At 42.6% G+C, this 23,236-nt stretch overlaps 1 protein-coding gene across 1 annotated transcript in view; it reads left to right on the forward strand.

Annotated features, from left to right (window-relative positions):
* The first annotated feature begins 373 nt into the window (after positions 1–373).
* Positions 374–23,236, forward strand: part of atp1a3a (ATPase Na+/K+ transporting subunit alpha 3a) — a 42,190-nt gene continuing 19,327 nt past the window's right edge. The window contains exons 1-6 of the mRNA XM_075449978.1: positions 374–548; positions 2,036–2,165; positions 8,852–9,255; positions 21,503–21,616; positions 22,133–22,192; positions 22,477–22,680. Of these exons, the coding sequence (XP_075306093.1) occupies positions 9,250–9,255; positions 21,503–21,616; positions 22,133–22,192; positions 22,477–22,680 (384 nt within the window). The 5' untranslated portion in view covers positions 374–548; positions 2,036–2,165; positions 8,852–9,249. The remainder of the gene's footprint in view (positions 549–2,035; positions 2,166–8,851; positions 9,256–21,502; positions 21,617–22,132; positions 22,193–22,476; positions 22,681–23,236) is intronic.

The raw sequence follows: 23,236 nt of genomic DNA on the forward strand, positions 1-23,236 counted from the left end.
CATCCTGAGAGCTGTGTTGTTGGGGGCGTTAGCCCCTGGTAGGTTCTCCCACAGCTCATTGGTCTCAGGGAAGGGATCAGACTGAGAGCGATTCAAAAACCTTGATGGAGCTGCACCAGCGTAAAGATTTAGTTACTTTGCCCAGAAAAGGGAAAGAAAAGAGCTCACCAGCAAGCACCTGGTCGTTGAGCCTTGTCTCACGAGGCTTGGCCAGGCTTAGCTGAAGTAGCAACAGGATACCACTTCCATGTGGGCCCAACACTTCCGAAGAGAAAATTTGAGGTTGGATGCATTGCGAGCTGGCCGGCAGATAAAGGCGGGAGCCAGGGCGTGCCGATTCCCGATGTCACAAACTGGCTCTTGGGATATGTAACGTCACCTCGCTGGCAGGGAAAGAACCTGAGCTGGTATGTGGCATGTTTGGGCATAAGGTGGTTCATAAGTGTACCTGGAACCAGGCCACCTGCAGCCGTATGTCTTGGGCCCTCGGTTGGAGAGAGAAGCTGTGAGTTGGATCTGTTGGTGGGGAAGACTGCCCGACAGACCTGGTAAGCCCAAACAGGTTGGTCAGTTCTTACAGTTCTATAGTTTTTCTCATCTACAAGGGGAGGCTTGGGTTAGGGAATCCAAATGGAGCATGTTCAAGACCTCCATTGCAGATGCAACTTCGAGGAGCTGTGGCCAGAAGGTCATCGCTTGTTGTGGTGGTAACCGAAGGATTCCATTGGTGAGTTTAGCCATCAAGCTGAAGAAGGCAGCTGAGAGGTACTGAGTGGCTAAAAGAGTTCCCACGTTGGTGGATGCTGAAGCTAAAACTTGGGAATAGGAGATCAAGGACTTTTGGTTGGCCTCAAGATGCCTGTTCAGCCGAGTTGTTCAGGAGGTACAAATCTGACAAACTTTACTGATACTGTCAGTAAATGTTTACAAACCTGTCGGGCAGTGGATTCAAGAAGATGCAACATGAAATACATTTTTTATGGCAGTTAGACTCTGATGTATCAGTGGAGTGATGATATTAACAAAGCAAAGGATAGGTTATGAGCCTCCTGAAGTGTAGATGCTGGTGGTGGGTGGGCAGAGATGGGAGGTAACCGAAAAGGTAGAGATTAGGAAGAAGGGCTCTGGGTTAAGTCGACCTTAATGAAGAATGACAGAGTCTAAACAACATGCATTAGACTAATTGGTTTGGAATTTTGTAGGCAAATAGACCTGAGTTGGGGTTAGTTTAACAGCGTGGGAAAATCGAAGTGACAAAGGAAAAAGAAATCCAAACACCAGAGAATGAGGCCAGACGAGAGAATGGATGCTCCTCATTGAACTCGCACATAAGCTTCATTCAGCATGTTTTCAAAATCTAGCTCTTCTTGGCTGAATAAACTAATGTAGAGAAACAGTGATGTTTTCCTCCTGAAGTCTCAACAACTACACAGTTTTTGGAATTCAGGCACATTTATCGGCTTTTATTCCACTTTTTTTCTTCTATGCCTGGAAGGAAGGATCACATTCAAAGTTCAGCCTAGTTATAGTTGTGTGTGTTGCTGCTTTTCACTTAATGCGCCATCATCCATTTTAAGACACAAAGGGGATTATTTTCATGGGAACAAATGTCTAAATGTTGAATATTTATGAACAGTCATTTTTTTTAAGGAGTTTAATCAATGCAAAGGACTCAAAAGAATGTTAAAAAGTCTAAAATACCATTATGAATACCAACAAAACAGCTTTTCTTTTGTCATCACTGTGTCAAGTCACGCTGTCTGGATCATTTATACGTGCAAATTTGATTTAATGAGGACTTTCGGGGGCTCTCCTGGTTCTCTTAGTCTCACATGCACATAGCATAGGATCTGTTAATAGGTTAATATTATGTCTGTAAGTGTGTCTCTGTTGGTCTGATGTGACAGCAAGTACCTGTATGTCTTGAGCTGTGCACTCATTACACTATGCTGGAAACACCTGCTGTGTTAGTGCGGCTATGTGTCTGCTCATTAGCCTTTCAGATATGTGTGTTTTTTCCTTTTTGTGTCTGCAGGACATGTCTGTGTTTGGGGATGCAGAGATAATATTCATCAGACCACGCATGGCATCCTGCCCATTTCCAGATGCCGTCTCACAGACACTCACACAGATGGAAATACGTGGGCTGCCTGCCTGAAAATAAGGTACCATCCTGAGGTGTTTCCTGTGGTGCGTTCTGTGTAAACACCAAGTGATTTGTGTCATTTTGTAGTTATTTAAACAGATGTTGCAGAATTTGTAATAGAAGCAGCAGGTTTATTCAGCACAGTCATATGATGAAAAATGACCAAACAGCCCTCTTCTCCGCTGCTTTTTGATGTCTGCTTCCTGAAGCCAAACTGGCAGCTGGTTCCACAGAGAGGGGCCTGATAACTGAAGGCTCTGCCTCCCAAACTGGCAGCTGGTTCCACAGAGAGGGGCCTGATAACTGAAGGCTCTGCCTCCCAAACTGGCAGCTGGTTCCACAGAGAGGGGCCTGATAACTGAAGGCTCTGCCTCCCAAACTGGCAGCTGGTTCCACAGAGAGGCGCCTGATAACTGAAGGCTCTGCCTCCCAAACTGGCAGCTGGAGTAATGGTACATTAATGTGTAAAAAATGCTGTTAACACAGATAAATGTCTTGCTGACATCGCCTGTTGCCATGTCAACAAAGGAAAATGTGATGCATATTCTGACACCAAAGCTGTGAGCCAAAGACCTCAGTTTTCCAGTTACAGTTGGATTCAGTGGAAATCTTCCTCCTGGAAGAAGTCCAATAAGACAGATCGTTCCACTTGTGGCTGCATCCACAGTTTTTACCACAAACTCCTTCCTAAAGAGAGGTTTTTCTGGACTCAACCAAACCAAAAACCTAAACATTTGGGTTAAGTTTGCTGAACTTCAGACAGAAAAACGACCTGGTTAGATGTCCGTAGCTGAGGACATTTCTCATCATAGTTTAAGTAAAAAGTGTTAAACAGTTACTAAGCAGTTTGTGAGTCCTTTTCTTACAATCTGTTACGGAGAATTCAGATGTAATGATTCATTGTTTGGGCTGTGTGCCGAAACATCTCACAGTGCCTCAAAGGCCCCCTTAACATTATATTATTCTGTAACCATCATTCATAAGGAGCTGCTTGCTCATCCTCTGGGAGGACAGTCTGGAGATTTAAGTATTCGGCTTTAACATTCAGTCTTTTCCTTTTCTGAAAAGGTTTTCTCAGCAGGATATGTGTGCTGCTTTTGAGTAAAAAAAGAGTCCAGATCCAAAGATGATGAACATTTGGAATAAATCCAGTGACGGAATTAAATTGGAAAATTGTTTATTCATCTCACACACAATGAATGAGAGGCTTTAAGGATGAACATTTCTGTTCATCTCATCAGTTCTGACAGCAAAATGTACATTTAAATGGATAAATATACTAGTTTGATGGTTCCACCTCCTGCTGTGTGACAGGCTGGACACATCTCTGAACAGAAATGAATCTCCAGATCCTTTGAAACGCCCAAATGAGATGCAGCTGTAATTTGTGTCTCACATGAGCAGAAACGGCTATTAGCCCAAATCATTTCTGTTAAACGTAATTGAACTACAATCAGCATGAGGTCTTAACAAAAAGACAAAATTACAAATTTTGTGTTACCTATCTTTTCATTTGAGTTGTGCTTTTATCTCCTTCTGCCTATTCATACCGTTTCCAATTTCCTCAATTTTGTTTTGCGGCGGCCGGGTGATTAGGGACCCGTGGTTACCGGATGCTTGTTGCCATGGTGACGGGGTCTCTTGAAATGTTTCTGTTCTCTCTTTCTCCCCAGTATTTGCTTTTCTCTCCAGTCCTAAAATAAATTCTTTGTTGGTTAACCTTTTGTGAGAAGCTAGCCCTCCGACATCCACAAAGATGCCCAGAACAACCAGCTGAAGGAACAGAAAGAGAGATGTGTGACGGTTTAACAGGGAAATCAGTGGAAAAACACAACGTTAACAACTTTTTAATTGGTCAGTAAAACCATCCTTTACAGAGGAGGCCCTGTCAAGAACTGATTCACCATGTAGACCCAACAATGTGGTGAGTTGGCAGGTTCTTCAAAACAACTTCCACACCGATGTGTCACACTTCAGATTCCACCGTTAATAAATACAATGAAACTGAAAGGTAAAATGCAGCTCAGTTGCCTCAGGACAGAAGTTCAATCGGACAATTGGCCGGTTGTGATGAGTCCGGCAGGATGCTAGTTGGTTTGTTCAGGCAGCAGGAGGTGAAGACGTCTTCTACGGCAGGCGGGCTTGTGTTTATATGTCGTAACGTCCGATTATTATTTATTTATTTCTCGTGTTCGTATCCTTTGCTAAGAAGTCATACACGAGTTATACCTTCGTTAGGTGATGTTAGAAATGCTCTTATTGGGATTAAAGGCATTAAAAGAGTCAGAGTTGAGCACTGTAACTTAGAAGCACTTCAAAAATCCAAATGTTACCTTCAGGAAATCTTTCTGACCACGACACTCTTTCATATACAAAAAAAAGTACTCAGAAGCAAACAGGAGGATTATTCAACTATTTTTCCTGAGCCCTTTACTATGATGTTCTTTAGCAGTGCAATGCTATTCAAGTTAAACACAAGAAACTTGTGCTGAAGAAATAAAATGGACCAGACTCAGTGAAAAACTCCCTAAATTCAACAATTAACCTTCTAATACTGACTCAGTACCGTAAAATGGCCGACAATTAATATCGTGCAAAATCCTGTCACGTGGTGTCATCCTTGTCTCAAACTTTAATATAAGGGCAAAAAATAAAGGAAGGAGTTCCACACTAAAGTGTTTGCAGACTGCGACCTTTTAGCTTTGTATTGTCCCTCTTCACAGATGTGTTGGTAGTAAACCATTACAACCGGCTGCTGGTTAATTCGGCTCCATAGCAATGAGTTAGTCGCATGAAGTATTCGATTTCTTACGGTTAAATGACTGATTTGAAAAGTTAAAAATCATTGCATCCATCCCTACTGCAGAGAAATGAAAGAGGTGGAAATGACTTGGTGATGCTGAAATAAACTCAAGGAACACTAAAGCTCATAAAGACATTGAGTGTCTACAGAAATCCATGTAAATCTCTTCAGTAATGTTCCTCCAGGTAGAGCTAAAACCCATTCTTATGACCAAATTAATGCTAAATTTCTTAGAGCTTGAAGAAGGCTCACTGTCACGGTGTCTTGTTGGAGGTACTTGATGATCTTTGGTCCTTTTAGACGGGCCATTTGGTCGGCCAACCGAAGAGCTGTGACTTTCTAATAATAGAAAACCCATGTGTGATTTAGCTTTCTCTTACTAACTCTTAATGGCTTCTGGTTGAAACATTCGCAGCAGAATTAACCCAGTATTGAAAATGCCAAACAGAGCATAGCCTCCACAGAATCTATGTGGACAGAGCAGGCAGAGCTATGGATGGGCATGATTAGCGGAGTCATTGATCCCCTTTCACTAAATGAGAGAAAAACCAGGCCACTTTTAACCATTAGAGGCTTTTTTTTATGGCTGGGTTTTTTATGGGTGGCTAATTTTTAATCTAATTAATCACATGATTTCCCTGATTAATCACGATTAATCACATTTGTACGCAAAATCCAAAAATGAATTCAAAAGTAGTGTATAGCCTTTAGCATTTAGTTTTATTTTAAATGTGCTGCCATATGAATGAAAGTGCCCTAACATTTGTTGTGCAAACACACTTTTAACATCAGCATCTTTCTGTAGTTTTTATGTAGAAGCCTCGCTCCACTGTCTGTTTCCTTGAATGACTTGCTGCTATCAGTTGTGTGTTTTGCCTTTAAGTGATATTTTAGCCTGGAACTACTACGCTGAGAAGACAATTCAACTTGGCAGTGTTTACAGATGACTTTGGTTCTGACGACTCCGCCGTCTGGAAGAACTTTAAAATGAAAATGGCAGAGTAAAAGTTCCGTACCCTTCTCCAGGTTTGGTGGATCCGCCGATTACTTTCTTTTCCGGTTCCACAGCAGACAGCAACAGACTTTTACAAAATAAAAGCCTGTGAGCAACAGACTTTTACAAAATAAAAGCCTGTCAGCAACAGATAAATAAAACCTGCGTTAATGCGCGATAAAATATTTATCGGCGTTAAATAATTAACGAGTTAACGCGATAATAACGAGTTAACTTGCCCAGCCCTATTTTTTTTAAATTATTATTGTCAAGACTTTTAAAATTAACGTTTTTAGGGGGTTGATAACTGCTGGAGTGGGACTTTAAATGTTTGTGATGTGGTTGAATGTCATTAAGTAAGAAACTAACCTTCGGATAAACGATAAATGCATTTATTTAGCGTAGTCTGGACACATCAAACGGCAATTTGCCGTTATATTTAACTCACTTCTTTAAAAGGTCAAAGCACTTCACCAAAAATCCTGGAATTTCAAACTATGGGAAAGGTTAGGCGTAGTGTGGTGGTGTTTTTTCTAAACTTTATCTGAAAACAACTTGGATGAAGCAAAGAAAATGTGACTTTATGCGGCAGCCACAGAGCAAAGCTATGATGGATGCAGTCAAAGAGGTGGAAGACATTAGGAAACTCACTGTTATTTCCAACTAACACAGATCTGCACCCCTCCATCTAAAAGTGTGTTTCCTGTGCCTTTTTACATGGTGCATTTCCTTCCAATAAACCAGTAATGAGCCCTTTTTAGCTGCTGCATTACATGGTCCAGACTTTCATTTCATCACCAGCTCCATTGTCACATTATGACAAAATGTGGAAACACTTGACATATTCCCCCTCCCAGCTCCATTTAAGAACTTTCTGGAAGGAAGGAAAAAAACTTGAATAGAGCAGGATGGATGACAGAGCAGTGAGGAAACCAGGCCACGCCTCAGTTAAGATCCGAAGGAACTATTGATCCCATGTGGACGCTGTAATACCTGCACACATTCACCAACTCACATTTACATAGAAGCACACACACACACACTTAATCACTGTCTGATGTGCTCTGTTTGCGGCTGAATCACCACAGTCAGTCTGGGTGCGTATGCATCTGTGGCAGCTGCATAACTCATACCCTCCTGCTCCCGTTTGCAGGCTCCAGAAGCAGCAGTGTAATTGCCTAATCTTCCACAGCAGGCGGTGCATACAGAAGCAAAGTGTTGGAAGCGGCTGCTTTGTTCTGATAGAGTTTGAACATCCCATTCTTTACGTTTTATTTCGTTTTTGCTGCTTGTAATGTGCATCTTAGCCAAGGTTTCCATTCCACATGGTAGTACAGTGTGAGCCTTCTTCACATGTGCTCTCTCTCGTCTGTATATTCGTATTTTTTCTCCCCCTATTTGAGCTGATAGTCTTGCTCGATTGAAGAACAATCACTTGTTTTGTATGCTGCTGCTGCTCACATCTGTTCGAGTATGCTACATTCTGCTTTGGAGAACACTCTGCATGCGCAGGCTTTCCCCTTGAAGTCTTTGAGGTTGCAGATGTGCACTTTGTCCAAAAGGCACTACAGAAAGGCTGCACTGAGCACAGCTGCTGCCGGCTAACCAAACGTCCAGGAACCAGGTGCATCATGTCGCATCAGATTGAGTTATTATGAACTCCGAATGACTTCTGTGATTTATTTCATTTCACAGTTGCAGTGTTTCATATGAACACTTCTCTATAGTGAGACTATATGTGTATACATGGCATTTGGTGCACACTTTGTTGTTGGCTGGATTATTTGTGAAATAAGCAAAAACAAATGAGACTTAAAAGCTTCAAAACACATGAACCATCAGTGGGTTTGGTGAGTGCAAATTTCTAAGCATATAAAATACGAGGGCTAGGCTTTTTTTTTAGTTTAAATCTGTAATTTGTCATGTGTAAATTCAAATAAACCTTTATTTAACAGAACACAAGTCCATACAATGATTTTCACAGTCTTCTGTGTCGGCCGTCGTCGTATTTAGAAAACAGAATTAAATGTAGAATCTGATGCGGCAACACACTCAGTAAAAGTTGTTCCAGAGTCATGTTTCCCATCGTGTTCCATCGGCTTCCTTTTAATGAAACTTTTTTAACGCTTTGGGAACTGAGGATGCTGATTGTTGCAGTTTTTCAGAGGAATCTTTGTCCATTCTTGCTGAATCCAAGATTTCAGCTGCTCAGCAGTCTGTGGTTGTTGCCGTCTGATTCTCCTCTTCACGATGCTCCGTGGCAGGCCAGTCAAATAACCACGGGCTTCTCAGGAAATGATAGCAAAATGTCTTTCCAAAATTCCAATATACACATCTGCATCAGTGGTACCTTTACTTTTTGCTCTTAAAGGTACAGCTCCAAAAGCAGTAACTATCCATGTTGGCTAGTTGCATCAATAATTTTGAAACAATTATGTTTGTCTTTCTCAGGGGCGAGGCTAGGGTATTTTTAGTGGTGCCAAGGCACCACCGTGAGATAGCTCGGCACCCCCTGGCTCAGCACATTTTTAAAATATGATATTATGCAAAAACACTTTTTTTTTTGCTCAAGATTGCATTATTTTAGTGACCATTTTATTTATTTTCTAGCATTTGTTTTTGTTTTAACTCTTTACTCCCAAAATAAATGTTGAGTTATCTTCAATATTGGTCTCAGGCTCTCTGTTATCCCTGTCAAGCCACAGTCTTTTGAAATGAAGAGGTCAAAATTGAATGTTGTAAGGGAAAACACTACTCAAAGCTAAACTAATACGGCTCCAAAATTTATAAATGTACTAGTTCGCCTCAATTAGTGAGAAATAATGTGCCTCTGTGAGCACTGGGGGCTGGGCACCCCAAAAGACCAGATCCTAAAATCGCCCCTGGTCTTTCTGTTCCTTGTTTGCAGCACCTTTCTCTCTTCTCCTGGACTTATTTGACGCTTCGGTCGCGGAGTTTTTAAGGACTCGGGGACTCCTGGAGCGCCACGGCAGCCTGCGCACAGCCGCGGAGGGAGACGGCATCCGAAGGGGAGAAGGCTGCCGCCCGGCGCTACTTTCCGACGGCATCATTTACGCCTCGCAGGGAGACGGTTGGTGAAGTGTCGCCAACGGCTGCGTTTAAATTTCAACGTTTAACGCCGAAGAAAAATAACCCTCTTTCAACCGACCGGGGTGAAGCTTTGCTTTCTTTCTCATTTATAAAACTGTTTTCAGCCCCTTGCCCTCGCCTTAAATCCACCTATTCTGGTTGAATAAAGTGTGAAAGCGTTGCATCTTCAGAGGAGACCCGACTGACATCGTCAAAATGGGGGTAAGAGATGCATTTCTTGTCGAATACTTTGTTGTAAAATTTTGGTTTTACGGTCTCGGGGTTAGCATCGTTAAAAGGTAATTCACTATGTCCGTTGAGGAAAGGGTTAACATTGTGAAGGGACCGGGCATGATGGTAGAATGACATTGAACACGGTGGGATCGATAATGTGTGTATGGCTTCGTTATTTGGAAAAACCCGTTTAAACCGCACAGCTGCCGCCGCTGCACGCGTTTCCAGCGCCAGTCAGACGGATCTATTGGCTCTCGGAAAGTCATCACATTTAGGTATCTACATGGGCGTCGCACCCGTGGGGGATGGTGTTGTTTCGACACCCCCACTTTTACAGCAAGATGATTTCACCTTTTTGAATTTTCAATGACCAAATAAAGTTTTAACAAATCATAAAAAGTGTTTTAAAGACTCTGTACCCTCTTTAGAATAATTCCATCCAGATTTGAGCAGTGTAACCATTGTAGTTTCCATACAGGACCTAGTTTAGGACGATCAAAATGCCAAAAAATGCAGTAAAATGGCCCTTTTCTGCATTTGTACAAATCAGAAAAAGGTTTCACAAATCCCAAACAAGGTTTTAATGAATCTATAGCCTCTTTAGAATAATTCCATCCAGATTTGAGCAGTGTAACTATTGTAGTTTCCATACAGGATCTAGTTTAGGGCGATCAAAATGTAGTGAAATGGCCCTTTATGCCCATCCATTTAATTCGCAAATCGGATGCCAACTTCAGCGTCGTGTCTATGGGCTTGATGTGGCGCTCATGTGCCACCCCTGGAACACCCCCACATTTAAAATTACTGCTGCATCCCTGGGTATCTACCATTTATAGCACCGGATCAGAGGTGATGAGGGCTGAGATTAACGGATAAAAGAGGGGGGGACAGTCTTTCTTCTATGGGATGTATGCGCCAGACTCCGGCCGGTGCGGTAGTGGCTTCTCAGCCTAATGAGAAGCATCTTACTACGGCTGTCACATCACAATGAAGCTGCTCCATCAAATAGCCATTTCCGCCTGCGGTATAAGCTTGAAAGGGGTTTCCTGTTATCTCACAGTCTCCGTGCAGGCCTTGTAAAATATATAAGCGATTAGTAATGTTTTCAGCTCGGATTGGTCACCAAGAGTCGGGACAGATGTGCTGCATCATCCTCTGGTTTCATTGCAATAATCCACATCTCCAGGGCTGGTCACACATTCAGATAATCAGACAGCACAGCTGCAGGAGTCATTTGGGAATGATACGATTGTGAAATGCACAATTACGCCCTGGAATAAGCTACTGGTGGTGAAAAAAACTGCAGCCTGGACTGTGTATTTTCCTGTAATTTATCTTAATCTGGCTGCAGAAACTCTTGATAATCTGTACATAGTCACAGCTGCCCGTCTCCTCAGTTATTCCCAATAAAGAAGAAGGATCATGATATCATTACGAGTGTGTGAAATGTTCAACCTTGATCCAGACAGTGTGGTGGCTGGGACCCAGGCTGTGTTTTTTGTTTTTCTTTCTTTCATTTTTGCACCCTCCATTTGGTGCATTTTCAGCCAAGCATTACATAATGTGCGCCGGTGTGTTGTGCTGCTGTCATTAACGATGTTGGCACGGTGAGGATGAAGAGGCAGCTGAGGTCTGGGTATCAAACGGGCACAGACAAGTGCGTCAAAATGGTTCCTCGGCAGTGATCGACCTCACTTCTCAGCTCCCGTTCCTAAACGTTATTACCAAAAAGGAAGATGTTATCCACAAGAGTAGACTCAGCTAATACCTCCTGCGTATTGCTTTACCCCAGAAGCCCCACAGAACCTGGCTGATCTGTCAGGTCATGAAGGACATCCTGTTCCATCCACTAAAATTAGACTTAATGATGTCATTCCTACTGTTGCCTTCCTGTGTTGGTTTTTTTTATTTTATAGACTTTCTTTATTGGAAGCAATTTCACAGGTAGCAATGTAGCAGTACAGCGCAACAGCGAAGCCTTCCATTCTATAATTTTCCCCCAGTTTTAATCCCTCCCACAATCCCGCCCCACGCAACGGAGAACAGTTCTAAGAATTCAGTATCAACATATAAACAGTACAAGACACGTACAACAAACATATGAGTACGGAAAATGACAAAGTAAAGTCGTACATTTAAATAAAAATGTTTAAAAAAAACCCAAAAAACAACAATGAAAAAAGAAAATAAATAAATATATGGGGGGCTCAGTCGTCGCAGTCAGGCAGAGATGTCAAAGATTCAATATAGTTTAAGACAGGTCCCCAAGTCTTTTCAAAAGGACCTGAGGAACCATAGAGGGAAAATCTGAGCTTTTCAAGTTTAATGGACAGTAGCACCTCTTTCAGGTTGAGGTTGAGGGTGTTTCCAATTGAGAAGTATGAGTCGCCTGGCCAGCAAAGTGGCAAATGCAAGAACAATTTTCATAACTTTAGATGCAAGAGGCTGCAGGGGGGAACCAAATAGGGCCAAGAGGGGATCCCCTGTGTTGGTTTTTAAGTATTATCTTGTGTCTCTCAGTAAGATGGTGTTATAGCCACGGCTGTGTCTGATTTTGTTGTGATATGTGGAGTTCAAATCAGGCCAACGAGCCGTGTTTAGAGATGAAGGTGTCAGGATCCATCCTTCCGAGTGCAGAGTGATGGGCGGTGGTTTTTCCCCTGTCCCACATCCAGTGTTGGTGGAGTTGGGATGCCGCTCGGTCACGGTTTGTCACGCTGTCCACTCGATCGCCCGAGGGGGACGCCGCACACTCTGATTACTGCGTGAAAGATAAGAGGAGGAGGGCGGCGTGTTTGTTTATCGGGGGTTGAGTGGAAACTCCCACGTTCCTGCTGTAATTTACCAGTGGAGGGGTGGAGTGAGGGAGGAGATACGGGTGAAATGGGCTGTGGTGGGGGTCGAGGAGACCAGCGGGAGCTTCAGTTTACAAGGCAACACGGGCCATTTGATCCGGGCCAATCGATTGATTAGGATCGTCGATGCAGGAGCAAACAATCGGGTTGGAAGACGATGGGATGAAACAAAGGTCAGCTGGAGAAAGACTGCCTGATGGAGGGGGAGGGGGGCGCAGAAGGCTTTGTGGTGAGTCACCTTGAAAAGGGTGAACACTGGGAAAGATGCAGGAATGCAGGAGATGCTGGGATGTTTCTCTTGAGCAGGGATGACACGGAGGATGGAGTGATGTTGGAGCTTCAGGAGGAAAAATTGGAGAGATGCACTCAGATAGTGTGAAGGAAAATAGATGTACACCGATAAATTCCTCCATTGTATCCCATAATCCACTTGGTGCAGAAGCTTGAAGAGGAGAGCCAATCGCTGAGGGGGATGTGTGTTCTCTTTTATAACTAAACCCACTCTCATTGACGACATGTCATCCATACATGATGAGGCTTCGTACTGCACCTCTCCACATTATCAGAGCTCTTCCTCAGAGTCGCTGTGTTTGGATCTTTAGGTGGTTTCTGCTCGGTAAACTCCTGCATAATGAGACAGAGTTAATACGGTCAAATATGATTTTCTGTAAATTAAGATCTGTCTTAAGTTGCTGCAGATGCACCTCACGTGAAAAAATCAGAATGAAATCAATAAGTTGCTTTACATAAACAAAACATAAAAGCTGAGGCTTTATAGAAATAAGCTTACCCAACATACCTACAAAAATCTACCGTGAATATTAAGAATAATACATTGTACATATGTTATATGCCACTCCTCACATTTCCATTCTTGGAAGTAAAAGTATATATTTTTAGTTAATATGATTTTAAACACAGCGTGATGGAGCCCTGCCCCCTACTTTGAGTGGATTTGATAATAAATATCTAAGCCTACAGCTCACGTTACATTGATTTAAGAGATTAGACACATCCACAAATGTAGACATTTCATTTTTTTATTAATAGGCCACCAAATAAAATATCCAGCACAATATAGGCCTACTGTATAGCCTATGTGATAGACATAAATTAATAATTTATAGCTTTTATATTAAACACGTTTTAAGTTAGCGGGACTGCAGCTTATCACTTCTCCCACCCGCGCCCGCAATGAGCTTTCAAAATGTGTCCCGCGCCGCACTGCTTTGCGTTGGGTCCCGGGACTCCCGCGGGAGTGCAGGGCTCTAGTAGGGTCACCTTAAATGACATCACGGGTCTGTTTGCCTGTGATATTCTCAGCCAGGTTAGTTGAGTTCAGTCTGTGTCGCTTGTAAACATTTCGGTGTCGGAAGGTTTTCTTTCCTCCGTCAGCTACAAAACCTGCGCAGATCCGCTTTGTTTCCTCACCGTGTCCAGTCGCTGTGGAAACTGAACGGAGCAGAGGGGAGAAAGATATGCCCACTGTGCCCACAGGGAGCAGAAACACAGCAACGATCTGCTCCACTCTGGCATTCCAGCAGGAATAATAAGAAATACAACTCATTTCAAAAGTCTATACCTCTCAGGTGTAACAGCACAGAAAGAAATACACACCTGTAACTTTAACAAGTCATTTAAAGGTTTATATTGGAATGATTTGGACTATTTAACCAAGCATGTTTTTAAACATCTTCTTAAAACAGGGTTTCACAGCAGTCAGAACCAGAGCTCAGTGATAAAGATAGCTTGTAAAACCACCAATCAGCCAGTAGCCAACGCAACCATATTAACATGTAATATGATTAAGATTAAATATTTTATTTTTCCTTATAACTGCAGATACATGACAAACACACAAGGTGTGGTGCATGAATGATGTGATCAACAGAGCATAAAATCACAATACAAACTTTTACGATTTATTTCTTAATTTGTAGGCAAAAACAGTCAAAATACACTTAGTTTAGTACATAAAATAAATCTTTCCACTGTTGTCGACAAGTAACCGTCCACAGCATCATAATAATAACTGTTTATAATTATGATAACTACGGTAGGTTTATACTAGAGTGAATTTTTATTTATCGATATGACATTAATATTTAAATATACATCTAATAACGGCTCACGGACTCAGACTAACAATCTTCTGCTTTAATTCGAAAACAGCTGGCAGCAGTTATCATCAGTGCAGCTCATGAATAATGAATTATTATAACGGTTTAAGCTTCCTTAGTTGACTTTCACTTAGATGGAAATGATCACACTCGTAAGTGATGTTCACATTTTATCTTTGTGTCTGAAAGAAATTGGAAAAGATAGATTATGTAACCGGAGAAAGGAATAATGAGGCGGCTGTAAAGGAGGTAAAGTTGAGTTGGTTGCCAGGCAACAGCAGAAGGGAGGAAGTTGTGAAACCGAAGAGTTTGAACGTCTTTGCATGTGGAAAAAAATCTGAAAAAAAAACATGAAAAATGCAAATATCATGAAAATAACTGTAATGTCACACTGACGCTTAACACTGTATTCATGTTTATATAATCTGTTTTAGCCATTTATTTATGAGAGGCTTTGTTTGAGTTGGTGTAACTGGTGTGTGGGCAGATAAAGTCGGATATAAATGCTAACTGTCTCACTCATAACTGGTTGCTTTGTAAGCTAGTCTGGTGTGAACCTCAGTGTTTATGGACCGAGCTAGAAATTATTAAAAAATAATGACGTTACGTAGACTTTATGCATGAATCCTCCATGCAACCACCTGTGTGGGTGTGTTTGACTGGTGAAAGAGGAGGTGAAAGGTGTGCAGCCACAAACCAGTTAATCCTTCAGCCTTTTGATTGTACACCTGGACGACTTGAGAGGGACACAGCTCAAACAGCAGCAACAATCGACCATTAAATGGGTGAAATCAATATGTTGCAGCATCCTTAACAGATTTATGTTTGTTCTTTTATAGGGAGAGATGAAAATGAGCACAAAAATACGGAGAGACAGGGTGGACATGCAACAAAAACAGCAGAGTTCTTATCATTTAAACGTCAGTGGTGTACAATGTACGGAAGCTTTCATGTAGAAAGAAGATTCTTTCGGCATCTCATTGATTTGTGTTTGTTATGAGCTGAAGCTGAACCTCAGACACTGGAAAAATGTAAATGTAAATGTACTTTACTTATACAGCCCTTTACAGGCAATCCTTTCTGTGTACCAAAGTGCTTTACAGAAGGTAATAAATAAAGAGAAGAATAAGTAAAAACAATAAAAGAACAGTGAAAGCAATAAAATGCAACAAAATCGAATAAGATAAAAGTGTCATCATACTACTGGGTATTAAAAGCAATCCTAAATAAGTAGGTATTTAGCCTAGATTTGAAGAGGGTTAAAGGACACACTTATATTGTGGTTTGGGGTTTGCAGTCAGATTTTAGAGCAGCGTACAGTTCACAGTTTACTACTGTTATTGTAGTTCCGCCATACGTATCCTTCTCTCGTTCCCGTTTGTGCGTGAGGCCCCAGTCAGAAATGGCATTGATCTGCACGGATCACGGTTTGTAATGTCTGTGGTCAGTGGAGCGCTGATGCCAGCTGAGGTCACTCTGACGTCACTTCCTCTTTGTTGGGCTCATGTGGAGTGTTAAGGATCTCTTGGACACCAAGAGATGTTTATTAAACGACTGAAGAGCAGATGAAAATGGTATTATTTTAAATGACCCCCCCCCCACCCCCACCCACCCAGTTATTAAGATGGGCTTCGTGGGTTGGGTGTTGCTAGGATACTGCAGACCAGCCTATTGGAAGTTGATGACCTCTGAACAAAATGCCATTTTCTATCATGTTTTTGTGACAATGAGCTCCAGCATTAGTCAGACTGATGTGTGACGCCTCGATGGCTTTTTATTATCACCCTCTGCATCCTGTCTTTGGTCCTGAGTGATTAAACTGTGGAGCAGACGAAGAGAGGAGAGCACAGAAACAGATGGGCAGCCTGGAGGGAGGAGAATGTAAACAAAGTGGGAGGCACTGAGGATGGAGGACCCCTCTCACCCTGTGTGATTGACAGGCAGTCCGTCTGCATTTTCTAGGTCGGTCAGTCCACTTATCTGAGTGATAATACATTTCATTGTGTTGTAACGTACTGCTACATCCCACCAGAGGCAGTAAACCGTTAATATCCATCCCTTCAGAACGGGACATTATGGTGATGGGAACATCATCATATTTAGTTTAAAAACAGATTAAATACCAGATGAATCAGTTCCATATTGGACCAAAGCGGCTGCTGTTAGAGTTCACACTGATCATGTTACTATTGGTGGAGAATGATGAAACGGCAGACACGCTTTCATAATCAATACTCTATTTGAAGGGGACTGATTTCCAGATTGCTTACTTCGATTTGAGGCATTCTTAAATTATGCGTCTTATTTCCCGAGCTAACTCGAGTGATGCCATGTTTATGGATTATCGTTGTATTTTTAAACCTCCCATCACTCAAAGTAGCACACGCTGAGCAGTTGTCTGAGATTTCACCAGTGATGTCAGCAGACAGAAGTATGGCCGATCCAGTCCTCCTCAGACTCGTGGCCCAGGGCACCACGGGCCAGTTTACAGGCAGAAAGAGCAGACTACAAATATCCTGCATGTGCCACCTGTCCAACCTGTCCAACCTGTCCAACCTGTCCTCTGCCTCTGCATGGATCACCTGCTGAGACAGTAGACACAGAGAAGAAGAAATTCAGAAAATATTTGCAGGCTTAATTATGTTTCATCGTCGGTGACGCTCAAAGGAAAGTACATCAGTGCATCAGTGCATGTTACCTCATCTCACACTTCATTTAACTGCAATTTGCACAATTTTCTTTGAGTTGTCAAATACTTTGTCAGGTGGCGCGTGTTCCCTCCGGGTCTGTGTGATACTCGGAGCATGAAAGTCTTTCTTTTTGGTGCATTTTAGCCTTTAAATGAAAGAGGTTTAAATTGCTGCATGTGGGCTGAATATATGACGAGGAGCAGCATGACCTGAGACGGCACCGGCTGAAAAACGATGTGAAACTCGGATGTTTTTGGCTTCTCTGTAACGCTTCATTAATCTCAGGGTCCTGCAGCTTTTGGAGGGTCAGTTTAATTGCTTGAGTAAATGGCCGTTTCTCCTCCTTCTCCGTCCTTAATGGATTTGTGCAGAAGATTACGTCGGCATAGCATTAGTGCAGTGCGCAGTCGGGTTGGATTTGTGACTCCTGCTTCTGCTCCGGTGGATGTCGGGCTGAATAAGCTCTCTGAGACGGTGGGACTGATGCCCTCGTGGTTTTGCAGGTTCCATTCTGACGGACTGGACATGGATGGAAATGAGTACCGATTATGTGTCATTGTCAGAGTTCACTGAAAAGCCTTTGGTCTGCCTTTCATTTCATGTCATGAATAACAATCATTTATAGAAGAGAGACATTAACGGAAGTTATTTTGATTGATGCACAAATCATGGCTGCTTAGTCACGCTGTGTGGAAGTCATTCACACAGAAATTCTCCTCCTTAAGATGATCAAACCAAATGATTTGAAAGATTTAGTGAGAGCATTTTTAGCTCGTCGTATTGATGTTTGGGAGTTAAAGTAAAGGTTCACACAATGGTTTGAGGTCAAAGCCACGAGGAAGAGGTTTCAGTGAGGTGGAACTGAACTGGGGCTGAGATGACGGCCGAGGGATTATTTTCCTTCAGTGGGTTAATCTCTCAGTGTAGTAAACAGCTGTAATCTGATGGTGTGTTGGACACAGCTGTCCGGGGAACGCTTCAGATCCAGACAGATGGCCAAAAATACACAAGCACAGACACCAGTAAACATGCAGTGTGTGTCCAGATGAAAGGAAACCGTTCATCACTGAAGCTGAATCACCAACCGGGACATCCATAGAGGAAGAACACACAGTGACACTTAACAGCAAAGCACCAGCACGGATTCTCATCTCACTCAGTACCACGAAAATCTGCATAGTTTCGGTAAGGATTGTCATTGCTGGGGTCATTTTAAGACCAAAACCTTTGATTTAAATGATTAATTAATTGACATCGAATTAGATAGATTAGTTGTGAACATCAGTAACTTGAGAGAACTCGTTAATGAAGCTTTCAGTGGTTTAAAACAGCATTAAAACACTTTAATTTGCTCTTCTGTAATTCTGAAATATTTCCAGCTTTAATAGGGTGAGGTGGATTGCTTTATAAAATGGTAAATTATAATAATAACTGATTAATCTTACATCAAGAATAGCACACTTGGCCCATTTTTGCTGTCCTGTTCACAAGAGACGGATCACACGATTAAAGATGAAAGTTAATTCCAGCACTTTTACTGTATGTTATTAGATAGATTCACACGTTTTAAGGTAAAACAGGTGTGTACAGGACAAATGATTTAAAACTAACATTTGGTGCCACGGTAAACGGGTAACGAATTCGAGGCCGTTGAGATGTTTTTTGGAGCAGTCTCTCCGGCAGGTTCGATCAGTTTCTGTTTCAGAGGTGAAAGAATACAGATGGATCATCTCACGGGAGATCGGTGCCTCGTGGGAACGTCAGCTGAGTTTCAATGTTGTTTAATTATTGTTCGAAAAGGGAAAAATGTCTCATTCTACCTTTTTCCTGTTTGATTTAGAAAGGGAAGGATTTAGCCGAGCAGCTGGCTGACATTTAGGTTATCTTTTAGAAACCCTGAGGATGTTCATCTCTGTTGGGAATGTAGCAGAGTTTTCTCTGTTTCCTGCACCATAAATATTAGTCATGGATCCATCCATTTTCTGTTGATCGGTTCGCAAAGGGAAGGAGATCTCCAGACCTCCCTCTCCTCAGCCACCTCCTCAGTGTGTCCTGGCTCTGCCTAAGTGCCTCCTCCCTGAAGGACACGTCTGAAACGCATCCTCCTGGAAGGCATCCTGATCAGATGTACCGTCTCCGCTGCCTCCTTTTGATGCAGAGTGGCTCTTTAAGTCCCCCCTAGATGACGGTGCTCCTTCTTGTGGCCGCTTGTACTCACCATCTCATTGTTTTGGTCACTTCTCCCAGCTCGTGACTACAGGTGAGGGTTGTAACGGCTTCGGCTTCCCACTCAGCTTAAGGCAGCAACTCGAAGTGGGTGATACTCCTCAGGTAGAATTCATGTCGAATGCAGCCACTCTCCTCTGGACTCCGTCTGTCTATGTTAAAGGAGGTTATAAACTTAATAAAGCTGTAAAGTTTGGTTCATGCAGAACCTGCACAGTTTCTACTGGCAGTATTTTTATGGAGAACCTTTGCCTGTTGTGATCCAGCAGCTTAAATCTTCTAATGTTTTGTGTTTAAACAGTTTTCTTCATTTAATCAATCATGAAATTAGTCACCTAAAGTATCCTAAAGCTTTGCATATATCACATTTTTCTGAATTGAGCAGAAAAGGACGTGTAGTATTATCATGCTGATGCCTCGTTTTATTTGCTAATGTTTTGTTGTGCTACTGTATCTCATCTCTCCGAAGGCAAAGATTGTTTGATTTTGATAAACAAAAGCACTACTTTAGTTTATTGTTTTGTTTTTTCCTCACAGTTGAAGGATGGATGTATTTGCTGTCCTTTATTGGCATTAAACCACTCTTCAAACACGATTTCTCTCGTGACTTGTGTTGAGTGACGAGGGAACTGATGGATGCGTCACTGCCTTTAGATAATTTCCCATGATCCCGTGATATGAGATGCACTTCCTGTGATACTCGTTCTTCACCTTTGCGCTTTATTCTCTCCTCAGACAGTTAAAGTCTGAACGGAAGCCAAAATAGCAACGGTGTAAATTGCAGTCTAAGTGGAGCCCTTGAGATGAGCTGGTCTAATGATGCCGAATCTTATCAGGAAGGGTTGATTTGCTCATTTCACACCAGGGTATTATAAGTTTGGATCTCAGGCTAAAGTTCGGACTTCATCTTAATATGGAAGAATAGTTACGTTTAGGCAGCCGGTGATGTTCTCAGAATCAATCGTGTCACTGACCGGTTTATGAGCTTAACTGAGACGTGTGTTCTCGTTCAGTTATGTCTGGTTACCGCTGGTTACCGCAGTCCCAACAGGGACAATTGGGCTTTTTCCAGCCGTCATTGCTTGGCTTCTCTGGTCTTATTTTCACAAGCAGTCACTCTGTTATTACGGAAGCCCAGAGCGGACGTGGTACGTATAAACTTTTTTTGATGGTTTTCTCGAGATAATTATGTCGTTATCTATAACGAGATAATTTACCGATGGTTTTCAAGGCCACTTTTTCTCCCCAGTCCGCCCCTGTTTATATGTGTTTATATGTATTTCTGGCAAAAGTGTACCCATTTTTACCCCCTTTCATTGAAAACTGAATAAAGTAGCCTATGAATCAAACATGGAATGTGGAGCGTTTGTGAAAATGCACAAAGCAAATCCCGCTGGTGTGACGAGCATTTCGTTTTTATCGAGATAACGAGTTATTTATCTTGTTATCTCGAGAAAACGATAACGGCACCTCTCGTGCATCATTCGCTAACCATGGAGACGGCCTGGTCCCCTCAGCTGGTCACTGATGAAGTTGACTATCGGCGCTTTTCCACTAGCTCGCTTCAGCTCGGCGCGCTATTGCGTGTTTCCACTAGCACGCAGTACCTGCAACCGGGTAGATTTACCTCAGCCCTGGTTCCAAGCGAGCCGAAGCGTTACTAAAACGTGACGTCAGCTGACTGCCTTCCACTGATTGGCCGATGAGTGTCGTCACTATTCAATGCTGTTTTGTCTGGCGGCCAGGAGTCTTCTCTGGCTCTCTTCTCTTGCCTTCTGTGCGACAAAAAGCCACAGGGTGAGCAGCAACACGAGCGCCTCCATGTCCTCCATGCTATCCTCCTCGTATGTTGTTGTTGTTGTTCTGGTCGCGCAGCCGTGTTACAACGCCCACGTCGAGGAGGCACGAAGTATACTCGGTTGTAAATGGAAACACAACCAAACCGAGCTGTACCGAGCTAGTGGAAAAGCGCCATAAATCAGCAGGATCACTTACGTGTAAACGCCTGTTGAGCCGCAGTCGAGCCAGCCGTCTGCTTAAATGACGCGGGCTGATATGAAAGTTATCTCTACAAGACAAACAAATTGCGAACACATAAAACACATATAAACAGGGGCGGACTGGGGAGAAAAAGTGGCCTCGAAAACCATCGGTAAATTATCTCGTTATCTCGAGAAAACGATCCAAAAAAAGTTTATACGTACCACGTCCGCTCTGGGCTTCCGTATGTTATTATGTTGGTTAGTTTGTCTTTCTTTGAAGTAGTTTGCTGTGATCATAGAGGCTAATTCTGTGTTAAAGTTAGAAGTTAAACATCATTCCATGACGTCTTTGTGTGTTTCAGTATGGACGGTCAGACAGCTACCGCGTGGCCACCACGCAGGACAAGGATGAGAAGGAGTCGCCCAAGAAGAAGGGAGGCAAGGATCTGGATGACTTGAAGAAGGAAGTTCCCATAGTATGTACACTGCCTCCTACTTCCTGTGACCTTAAAACTGTCCATAAAAAAAGTCGTCCACACTCCTAACTGTGACCTAATCTCAGTGTTTGAAAGGGAGATCCTGCAGCAGCTGCTCTGCAGCGACGGCACAGTGTGGTTCGTAATGTGTCTGAGCAATTTAATCCCTTTGTGGGAGGATTTGCTTCTGTTTGGGGCAGTAGGCCAAAGCCACGGGCTTTCCCCTTGATTTAAAACTGTATGTAATGCTTCAGATAAAGCTGTTGAAGATATTTGAACCTCTCTTTGGAACATTTGTAGAATTATATCATCATTTTTACGATGATCACATTATTTGCTGTCAGTCGTTGCTCTGCAGCATCACAGCTTCATCCTGTATGCCATTACGTGCCTTTGTCTTCTTTTTTGAGTGAATATCTAAGCCACAAATGCATGTTTTGGGAATGTAATGCCCTCTCGCTCTTTCTGAGGTTTGTAGAGATTGAAATAAATCAATCAATCTTTAACCTTTTTTAGATGGAACACAAAATGTCTGTTGAGGAGGTTTGCAGGAAATACAACACCGACATCGTGCAGGTAAGTTGTTCATCTCATATCAGAAATTACACTTTTTGACTTAATGTAGCACGTAATTAAATCTTTATTCAGTGTACACTCTCATTATAGACAGAACTCCTCTTTTAGAATGCATATAGTTTGGATTTTTACCTAAATGTCCTCTTTTCTACTTTCTCTCTCTGTCCGAATGTTTTTCTTTCCTTGCCCACTTCTTTTTATTCAATTATATCCTCTCATCACCCCTTTAATAATCCATCATCCCTCTTTACCTTAACTTTTCACCCCTCCTCTTCCACTTCTAGGGTTTGACCAATGCTAAGGCAGCAGAGTACCTGGCCAGGGATGGCCTCAATGCTTTGACTCCACCCCCTACCACCCCAGAGTGGGTCAAGTTCTGTCGTCAGCTGTTTGGTGGCTTCTCCATTCTGCTGTGGATCGGTGCAATCCTCTGCTTCCTGGCCTACGCCATTCAGGCTGCAACAGAGGATGAGCCCCAGGGGGATAATGTAAGTGGAGGACTTGGATGGGTGATCAGATGTAAATGTAAATGTTAATGCACGTAAAACTTGGTGCTCTAAAATGAGACTGAGTCTATAAATAAGACCATTTTAGATGCACAGTTTTGTATGCACGACTTTTTTTATGTAATTTCCAGCGTTAAATCTTTTGCAAATGCAAGAATCTATGTGTAAAACCTAAGATTGCTAGTTTGTGTGCTTTCAGACATCTCTTTACAAACTAGTTCACAGGGATGAGAAGTTTCATTCAGTTGTTTGTCTGAATCACAGCAGACGGATCATCTTTACTGTGACACACACCATCCTGTTAACATCTACTTTGGGTGCGCCACAGGGAGCGTGTGACTCCTACTGTTGGTGATGGCAGAGTAACAGAGGGGCGTTCACGGGGTCAGCACCATTTACGTCGGGTCAGAGCACAGCATGGAGCCAAGGCTGACGGCTACAGCTGAGGCTAATGGCTACAGCTGAGGCTAATGGCTACATCTGAGGCTGACGGCTACAGCCAGGGCTAATGGCTACAGCCGAGGCTAACACCTACAGC

This window comes from Odontesthes bonariensis, chromosome 18 (assembly GCF_027942865.1).
Source record: "Odontesthes bonariensis isolate fOdoBon6 chromosome 18, fOdoBon6.hap1, whole genome shotgun sequence".
In the NCBI taxonomy this organism is placed as follows: domain Eukaryota; kingdom Metazoa; phylum Chordata; class Actinopteri; order Atheriniformes; family Atherinopsidae; genus Odontesthes; species Odontesthes bonariensis.